Source organism: Hydra viridissima, unplaced genomic scaffold (assembly GCF_058129835.1).
Source record: "Hydra viridissima isolate aposymbiotic clone 2 unplaced genomic scaffold, HvirCarnegie_v1 scaffold_4, whole genome shotgun sequence".
NCBI classification, from domain to species: domain Eukaryota; kingdom Metazoa; phylum Cnidaria; class Hydrozoa; order Anthoathecata; family Hydridae; genus Hydra; species Hydra viridissima.
Genome location: NW_028324303.1, coordinates 15,615,296 through 15,625,826, shown reverse-complemented (window position 1 = coordinate 15,625,826; position 10,531 = coordinate 15,615,296). Strand labels below are relative to the sequence as shown.

Sequence of the window (10,531 nt, the reverse complement as noted above, 5' to 3'; positions counted from 1 at the left end):
TTCAAAATTATGGTAACATGAGTGTTCTACTATGTAATAACAATAATTTTAATTATAATTGTTTAATTGCTTCATGTACCGTTTTCATTTTATAGACCAAAGTATTGGTTTGCTATTTAAAGCGTGATTTGACCTGGCTTATACAGTGAAAATTAACTATTAAAGTACCATTAATTAGTATCTGATGTTAATATAAGAGATATTTTTTGATTTTCTCCACAAAAAAATTTTTAATAAATAGTTCAATATACTCTTTTAGTACAAATACTTTACAGTACTATTTTAAATTCAATATTAAAATTCATAATTTTTAAATTAACAGCATATAAGAATTAAGTTGGTTGAAATGTTCTTTATAAGCTGTAAGCTATGATTTTCTGCTCCTAATCTTTAAAAGCTCAAACTATGCTAGCAGTTCTTTAAAGATGCTGACTGTTTAGATCAGTTATGGAGCACAAAATTCTTTCTTTGCACTCTGGATGATTATTGTTTCGCTTATACCTTTAATGTTGATAAAAACCTTGATGAGCAGTTTTAACAGTTTGTTCATTATAGGGCCCTATGGGGAATCCTTTGTGACTGATGAAATCCTTGATGTGGTGAACACGGTGTAAACTTTAGGTGCCATGCTAGCACCAATTATTGTTAAGTAACATCTTTTGAAATTTTCAATTCTTTCAGCGAAGTTCGGTTGTTGGATGAATTCAAAGCAAGCTTTGACAACTAAATTGAAACTTTTAAATGCTTCTATAATGTGAAAAATATTGGGAACCAAGTTTGTATCAAAAAGTTGCTGTAGCACATCAACATTTTTAAGAAGCTTTCTGCATTTGTTTTGGTCGAACTGACCCCCGTGATATGGGCTAAGTTGAATTAGGAGGGTAGCCCAGTGTTCGCAAGTTTCCAGATTCGGCAAGACACTTTGATTAACGTCACACAATGTGCAAGGGTGCATACTTGAATGGGTTTGAAGACCACAAATTAAATTTGCAACTTTCATATCACAAGCCAAAATTAGTCTAAGTCCATTTGCATTAATTAGTGACAAGATTGGTTCAATAATGGTGTGAGTTTCTTGCAAATCTTCTGATACCGAAACAAAAATTTGTCTATTGGCTCCAATATCTCTGCCAGTCCTTTGAGTAAGAGGCTGTTTTTGTGGCGGTGAGGTCGTTTCATCCTTTAACGCAGTATCAACAATCCTTAGTAAAAACTTGAGAAAACCTTTGCCACCATCAATTCCGAGCTTAACGAAATAGCCTCCAGAAATTTTGCGAGATTGAATCTTATGGTTCACATGACTTGATGAATAATTGCAGTGAGCAACAAGCCGAACTGTACCAGAATCTCCTTTTCCGTCTGTGATTTTACAGTCACTGTAGAAAAATGCAAAACATGCTGCAAAACATGCATACTTTATGTTTATAATAAACTTTGTTTAGAAAGTTTGGTAGACCATTTAAATTATTTGTTTTTAAAGAGATTAGAAACTTGTTAAAAATATATTTTCTGAAATCTATCTAGTCTCATTTCTTAATAGTCAAGACTTTCTTTCAATATATACATGTAAAAATTATTTAAGTATAAGTATTTACCGGGTGTTATTGTATGTGGTGGCCCACCGGTGTGTTAGCAAGTCGAATAGTTCTTTCCAGTGATAAGTCTTTGGAAATTACTCGAGATGCATTGGAAATTACTCGAGATGCAATTTGTTTAGCTTCCATATCATCTTTTGCTGCTAAAGTTTGAAGGTTTTCCCTGTACTTTATTTTAGACCATTGGTGTGGCAAACCTTTTCCCAAAGGACTGAGGCAATTGCTGCAGCGCACACTTGGTTCTTTCTCAACGGTGGTTTGCTCTTCAAGAGGATATTTTTTGTTGCTTTGAGCGACCAATATGGAGATTTGGCAAAAACATATCCAGCCTCTTGCTTCAAGTCTCATTGGTATTGACTTGAAATCAAACTAAGAGGGAGTGCAACTTCTTTCCCCTCTCGTTTCCTGCGCAAAGCAATTCTTTACGATTTAAAGAGCTTTTGTAGTACCCGAGAATCACTGATATTGATCTTGGTCTTGTACAGTTGGCATATTCGATCTGGTTGGAAAATAGTAAGCTGTCTTAAACATTTTTTCAGACAGAGCAACTACACAAATTTTTACTTTTTATCATGAATCTTTTCTTGATTAGGCTTTGTGTTAATTCAATAAATCTAACTTTACTAAATTCAACTCTTCCTTTTACAAAATTTAACATAAATTTATATTGGATAACAATCTACTTAACATACTTACAATTAATAACAGACATAATCATCTAAATTACAGGGTGACCACAAAGTATCCGCACACGAGACGGTTTCATCTTGTGAAAATATAAGCATAAAAGCACTTATGTATTTTCTTATTTATTTGTTGTTTTTGGTTAATATTATGTCATAAACTTTATTTACTTTACTTTATATACTTTGTAAACTATGTTCAATTGGTTTTTTTAGAATGGTGCGCGTTTCTCCTTATCGTCAATCTATCATCGAGTTTCACAAAAAAGGCTACTCAGCGAGCTACATTCAGAACCGTTTACATGCGCCAAGACGGACAATTTACGACACAATTAAACGCTTTGACGAGTTGGGAACAAGTTCTAATCATCCAAAATCCGGAAGACCTCGAACAGTGATCACTGCGAGCAATGTGAAAAAGGTACGCGATCGCCTGCGTTTGAACCCCAATCAATCTGCTCGAGGTCTCGCAAAGAAAATGGGGATAAAACGAATTTCAATGGCAAAGATAATCAAAAAGAAGCTTAAGCTCAAACCATACAAGAAGAACAAGTCGCAACTTCTTTCTCAAGCAGCTAAAGTCAAACGTAAAGACCGTTCTCTTGGACTTCTGCACCGTTTCAACGGAATTGATTATCGCAACATCTTGTTCACTGACGAAAAGATTTTTACAGTGGAAAGCATTCTTAATAAGCAGAACGATCGAGTTTTGGCAAAATCTCAACCAAATGTCTCGGTTTCACGCAGTTCTCATCCTGCTTCAGTTATGGTATTCGCCGGGATAACGGCTCATGTTAAGACACCGCTCATATTTGTTCCACAAGGTATAAAGGTCAACGGTGACAATTATTTGGATATGCTCAAGAAAGAAATTGTTCCTTGGGCTCAAAAAGAACTTGGAAATCGTATTTGGACGTTCATGCAAGATGGAGCTCCAGCCCATAAAAAGAAGACAGTTCAGGATTTTTGTGCGGCAACTTTTCCTGATTTTATCAACTTTTCTCAATGGCCACCATCGAGCCCCGATCTTAACCCGATGGATTTCTCAGTCTGGAGCGTCCTAGAAGGAAAGGCATGCCAAAAGCCGCATAAAAATATTGAAAGTTTAAAAAAATCACTACTGAAAGCTTGGGATTCTCTGGACCCTGCCTAATTGCTCGCCACCGTCGAAGCATTCCCGAGACGCCTACAGGCCTGTTATTTTGCTGATGGAGGAAAATTCGAATTCAATCTTTGAATCATAATTGTTATAGTTCAATAAATGTTTTAAAATAAAATTTGTGTTCCAAATACTTTCTACATGCTTTTTATTAAGCTCTTTATCTGTGCGGATACTTTGTGGTCACCCTGTAGTGCTATTTTCAACAATTATCAATGACACTTTTTAACAATTACAGTTTTTAACAGTTTTAACTTATAACTATTATAACCATTTTACAGTTTTAACTTATAACTATTTAAATCAATGATACTAGTCACAATGACAATTTAGAAGAGATCTTATTTGATGAGACAGTCCTACAAACGATTTTTACTGCTCTTTAAATGACAGTTATGCCCTTCACAACATTTCTCTCTTCAAAATTATTACACATTTAGAAAACTTTTGATAGAGATTTTCTCTTTTAGTGCTTTGCAATACTTTTTATAAAAGTTTTACAAATTTTTTTTCAAAACAGCGCAAATCTGTAATGATTGATTTTCCTCAGACTGGCCCTCCGAACTTTTTAGTGGTCTTAGTTATCTAAATTTTTTAAGTTAATTATCTTAGCCAATATAATAAATATTTGGTTTTCTCACAGTTTTTCTACTTTAACAGAAATAAGCATTTTTTTATTTTCTATGCTGGTATCTTTGAAAATGCTTCTCAATCGTTATTTGGCATTTTTATGCATTTCGGCAGTAGTTAATACTAAAGGAAGTCCTGAGATTTTCACGCTCTATATTAGCCAGGTCAAATCACGCTTTAAATAGCAAACCAATACTTTGGTCTATAAAATGAAAACGGTACATGAAGCAATTAAACAATTATAATTAAAATTATTGTTATTACATAGGAGAACACTCATGTTACCATAATTTTGAAAATAGTGACCAAATAATAAAGTAATTGGTAAGTGTTTGAGGTATAAGTAACAGAAAACTAACAAAATTTAAACTAAAGCTGCCATAAATCCGTAACTCGTTAACCAATCCGACTGAAATTTTATCCAAATGGTGTAGCTATAGGCAACGCTTGCACCAAATTTTATCAAACTATACAGAATGGTTCTCATTCTACAGGTGTTTTTATTGGCGCACCATGAAGTCAATATTTCACTCAATTTGTACATTAAAATAAAATTATCTTTCGCGGGCAAAATAAAATGATTTCAAAATTTACTTCACAGGGTATCTTGATGAGTACGCTATTACCTTATATAAGTGGCATTTTTGGGTCAGCTAGGTTAGCATTATCGTGATCCGTGATAATCGTGTGCAGCTGATAAATCTAAAAATGTGGTCAAGGGAACATACTAAAATTAATTTAACTCTATGCAGCTTTAAGATAAGTTTTTGGTGCCATATGCTTTCGCCAATTTTTCTAATAATGTTTTGTAAGTAGGTGTGGAAATGCATATCGGATGCTTTTAGATTTTTCAGCAAATGCATTTATAATATATGTGATCAATATCAATATTTCGAGGCTACAGTTGCTAAATAGCTTTATGCATGCTTGCTTCGACCAGTAGTTAGTTCATTATTTGTCCTTTAATATGGGTAAACTATCTGAATAAGAATATGCTACAATGGTTTTAATAATTGAACCTCGTAATTATTAGGAAAAGTTGTGCAACCATTCGGACATTGGGAAAATAACTGAAACTCATGGACTATTTAATGGTACCCTTCAGGTAAGAATTGTGACTTTTGAAAAAGCAATGAAGACGTATGGGTAATTATAAACGTTTTTGGGGAACTATATAACCCATGATGTGCAAGATCACCAACAAATAAGAAACCATGAGGTCTATGCAATTCCATGGAGTTTAAATGAAATTCTACGGGTTAGATTTCCATGAAATATTTCCTAATGGCTTGATATTATATAAAGATTTATAAAGAATTCAATTTTAAGCATTAGGATACAAAACTTCTACGATTTGACAAACCAGAGCGATTCTATAGCGTTAAAAATAATATTTAATAAAATAAGAAATTATAGAAAGATAAATTTTTCTCTTGAAGACCTTTGTAAACTTAAAGAGAAGCTTTTATTAAAAGTTGAAAATAAGTCGTGCTGAACCCTCTGTTTGCATAATATCTTTAAACAACATTTTACCAAAAAAAGAACATAAAGCCATAGTCATTAAGGTTTTACCAAGCTTTTAACTTAAGGATAAAAACAAATCACAGCTTATCGGTCATTACTGGTAAAATCGGGAAAATAAAAGTTAAAACTTTCATTTTGATTTTTACCATCATTTTATCAAGTTGCAAAATCAAAATGTTTGATATCTTATTTTGTTAAACGCAATGAAAATTTTCAGCAATGCCTAAAAATTTTGATATTGATCAAAGCTAATTATTTTAAGTCAGAAAAAATCTGTGCACATTATATAGTTTCTCGGTGTTACTTACATACTACTAGCTCAAATAACTTCTGAATCAGGTGAATTGATGATAATACTTTAGGAACATCTATTTTAAATCACTTCTCTTTGTGACCACCATCAAAAGAGCAATTTTTACTAAATCTATTAGATTTCTTTAACGGTGCGTCAGATTTACATAATTTTTCCACTGTTAGAATGAAAATTTTCTCTGCGAAAAATTGCTTAAGCGTTTTTAGATTTGTTTCAGAAAATATTTCTTAAAGTTTGCTTAACCTACCCCAGCGGGGGGTTTGGTTGAACAACTGTTTAAGTTTAGTTAAAAATAAAGTTAGTAAGTTAAAGTTTTTATTTCTGAACTTTTTGACATAATTTATTAAGTAAAATTTAAGAAAAAATATTTTTATATGAAGCAAAAATTTTTATATTTTTTAATCACATTTACATATTTTTAAAAAAAAAGAACTATAATACTTCGGGAAAAAAGTATAGTCGTAAGTTACATAAATGGATAAAATATTAGCTTTTAAGTGAGGCCGAATAAATATTTTTTTAAGAATCTAAGAGAAAAATTTCAAAAAAGATTTTTTTTTACTTTTTTGGTCTATAATCGAAAAAGTGCCCGTGCATATCACTCGACCACGGTCCAACAACCATAAATATTTTGTCATTTGATGCGTATTTTTGAGATATTTTAGTTGCCCAACTTGCCTCTATGCTCAACTAATCCCACCCTACCCTAACATAAAAGTCATTTTTAAGAATGATAAAAATTTTTTTTATTTTAATATAAAAACTTTTTTTTTTCAAAAGTTTGAATAATGCTTTTTAATGTAACAACTTTTCCATGACGAACCACCAGGTTACGTCACTCCTTGCTCACAGTTACAAGTATTTCAAGCTAAATCTGTAGTTATTCTGTTGATAGAAGAACCAATATTTTGCTTATGATAACTTTTTTTAATACATTTGTTTCTATTGCTCACTGTCACTATATGCACTTTACCGGACCCAATTACATAATCATTTTTAAAAACCCAACCTACCAAAAAGCATAATTATCTATTCAAGCAAGAGTATTAATACTATCAAAGGTAATAAACTGATGGGGTTTTAACAAATCAAAGCTAATGCAATTTTTGAAAAAAAGAAAAACAAATTAAAAAAAAAAATAAGATTACCTTTCCCTCAAGACTCCTCAAGAATCATCGTACAGAATTGTGTCCATAAATTCAACGTTAGATATATTATCTCTCAAACTTTTACGCTGTGAACTATATTTCTTCCTGATGCTTTCTTTTGATTAATTTACAGAAAAAATGTAGTTCTAGTTTTTAATTTTAGAATAAGACAATAAGTTAACAGAGGTTCAATCAGAGCTAAAGTAGTGAATTAAAAGGATTGAATACCTTATTTCTATACTTAATTTTCTCTGAACCAATAACAAACTTTCCTTCACCTTTATGATTTTCAAGAAATTTTAGATCTTCAATCATGTCTTTTAGCGATCATATTTTATCTTTACTGATTGTGTTTTTGTGATTAGAATTACCAATACAAAAAAGTTTTTTTATTTCAATCTGAAACTTGTTTTCTTGAGCCTAATCACAACTTGTTACCCCTTTTGCATTTTTTTTTTAAAGTTGGAATACGACTTATGCAAATTAAAAACTTTTTCAACTTAACTTAAGAGAGACTTTCTGTAAGAATCAGACAAAAATACAACTTTTTTAGAGTGACTCTCTTCAAAATTGCTAATTTTTTAATATGTTGTTGCTACTCATACTGGAAGCTCAGTTCCAAAATTTTTTTTGAAAATATTCATTGGTTCTCTAGATAATGGATTTCAAAGTTTGAGTAAATTTATAGAATTATTGACCAAATGTAGTCAAGTCCATTTTTAAACTTAAAAATAGAACAAAATATATGCTATCAAGTATTAATTTAAATTGATTATTGTTTATTGGTTATTTTAGACCAAAAATTAACAAAACAGGTGAATAAAATGTTTTTCCTTGTCTAAATATCATGCTTCAAAATACGCGAAAAATGATTTTTTTTGTCATTTTCAATCTTCATTTTCATCCAAACTAGTGATTATTCCATAATTATTTTTTTTAATTATAAATCTTCAACTAGTTAAGTTCTTTAAAATATAAAAAAACATATGAGCAAGTAAAGACTTAGTCGCAAAATCCAACTCGAAAAATGAAAGTTTAGTCATTTAGCACTTTTTTTGTGACCTCATAATGGCTAAAGCACTGGGTTTACAGTAAAATTTGATTTTCAAAAATGAGTACTGACCTTTAACCTATCTTATTTATAAAAAATACCTATGGGTTATTGCAATAGTATCTAAAAAAAAAACATATACTTAACATTTCTGGTCCTGAAAACATTAAACTGCAGTCATGTAGCATTTTGAATGATTCTGTATGCTATATTTGAAGTTTTAGATGAAGTCAACCAAACAGGAAATGAAAATAATGTTGGTGATGATGATTTATATGACATTAACGTTTTAATAAACAGTATCACAGAGGATATGAAGCACTTACTAAGAGATGCACAGCAAAAAAAAGCAAAGAATGATGCATATAAACAACTAGATGACAAATCATCATTTTGGTTGAAAGACTATTCACAAAAAATGTTGCCCATGAAATTTCGAGAGGACCAGAAGGTCTACTTTGGAAAGAAAGATATCATTATGTACTTAGACGTTTTTTTTTACAAAAAAAAAAAAAAAACATTCTCAAAAAACACGTTTACCTAACAATTGTGTATTGATGCGATTAAGGTGTTTCCTCTGTTATCTCTATTGCTGATCAGTTCTAAATCAGTTTCGCCTATTTTTCGAAGTCAGATAATGCTAACTGTTATCATGCTAACTATTCAGTCGAATCCATGTACAAGCTCTGCAAAAATAAGAATTTTAAACTTCTACGGTACGACTTTAATGAGCCTTGCTGTGGAAAAGACCAATGCGATAGGGAAAATGCATCCGCTAAAACAATATTGAGAAGTTATTTATATGCTGGCAATGACATAGTAACAGCAGATGTTGCAAAAGCAGTGAAATAAGGATATGGCATCAAAAACGCTATGGTAAGCGTTGCAAAAATTGAGAATGTTACTTTAGCTGGTCCTAAAATTCCAAATATAAGTAACTACCACTCCTATGAGTTCCAAGAAGACCATATGACTTTGTGGCGATACTATGAAATTGGAGAAGGAGTTAAAGAGCTATACAACAACCTTTCAGTTGAACCATCAATTGAACTGATTGTTCCATTAACAAGTACTGAAGGAAACTCTCAGCGAAAAACTTCAGGGAAAAAAATAAGAAAAGAAATTATGGTTTAAATACACTACATTTCTGCCAGGAGACAGATTGTATGTAATATTTTGAAAAAATTACCGAGTTAGAGGGACATATGTTAATAGGGCAGCACAAAAGATCTGAAGAATTTTCTTCTTTAGATAAAGTAAAAAAGATTTACACTGAAAAGATGAAAGCAACTTTGCAAGTTCATTCAAATTGTATAACCGCATCGGTTAAGATCACACCTACCCCAACAAACAATATATACTCTCAAAATTTCAAAAAGTTAGGTTGGGCATTACCAACAAGAAACACGTTTCGTTTTTCCATAAAGCAGAAAAAACTACTTTATGAAAACTTCATAAATGGAGAAAATATAGGAAAGAAGAAGTTAATACACTGATAAGAAATTATCTTACCGCGGATGAGTTCGTTTCAAGCCAACAAATAAGATCTTTGTTTTCTAGATGGAGTAATCTATTAAGAAATGGAAAATTGACTGCACCGACTACTGAAGAAAATGATAACAATGAATTTGAAGATGAAGAAGCCAAGAAATATCAAGAAGAAATACATAATCTTGCAACTGAACTGAAGAAAGATGATTGGGTGGCAATTTTTTACAAAAATCAATGGTATCCAGGAGTTATTGCAGAGGTAAACGAAAAAACTAAAAAGTTAAAAGCTAATAGCATTGATAACAATATTAAAATTTAAATCATAATTTATTATAGAAGTATTATGTTTCATTATGTTATTAATAGATTTTTTAAAATATGTTTTAATATTTTCAGATAACTGAAGACGGTACTGTAGTTGTCTGCATGAAAAGTGCATCTTTTGGGAAAAGTTGTTATCGATGGCCTAACCAGAAAGATAGCATTGTATATTCTTATGACAACATCTTATGTAAAAAAGTCCCCCGACTCCAATTAATCAAGCTGGCGATTACTTCTTAGCAAAAAATGATTTTGAAGAAGCTAACAAACTAATGAACAAATGAGCTTAAAAAATAAGTTAAGAAATTAACTGTAAAACAACATGTATGTTTTTTTGAATAACTATCAAATATGCGCATACCCCACAACTATTATTTTTCTATCTGATCATTAAAAGAACAATGTTCACGTTTCTCTAATACTATTTCTTGTAAACCCAGGGCTTTGGCCATTATGTGGTAACGAAAAATGCGCCAAATAACTAAACTTTCATTCTTGAGTTGGATTTTGCGATTAAACCTTTACTCGCCCATAGCTTTTTTTATATTTTAAGGTAATTAACTAGCTGAAGATTTATAATTAAAAAATAAAATTATGGGATTCTCGCGGCTTTAGA

General features: G+C 31.2%; 1 protein-coding gene across 1 annotated transcript; it reads left to right on the top strand.

Moving 5' to 3' along the window:
- Positions 1–9,308: 9,308 nt before the first annotated feature.
- On the top strand, positions 9,309–10,228 carry LOC149890097 (uncharacterized). The gene is made up of 3 exons (XM_090085223.1): positions 9,309–9,481; positions 9,577–9,853; positions 9,991–10,228. The coding sequence occupies exons 1-3, from the start codon at positions 9,309–9,311 to the stop codon at positions 10,153–10,155; spliced, it is 615 nt and encodes a 204-aa protein (XP_089941349.1). The 3' UTR covers positions 10,156–10,228.
- Positions 10,229–10,531: the final 303 nt, after the last annotated feature.

Bases quoted from the DNA above. Each gene is read 5' to 3' on its own strand.
- LOC149890097 (XM_090085223.1), top strand. From the start codon at position 9,309: ATGTTAATAGGGCAGCACAAAAGATCTGAAGAATTTTCTTCTTTAGAT. The intron at 9,482-9,576 runs GTTAGGTTGGGC...GAGAAAATATAG, and splicing joins TACTCTCAAAATTTCAAAAA to GAAAGAAGAAGTTAATACAC. The intron at 9,854-9,990 runs GTAAACGAAAAA...TAATATTTTCAG, and splicing joins ATCCAGGAGTTATTGCAGAG to ATAACTGAAGACGGTACTGT.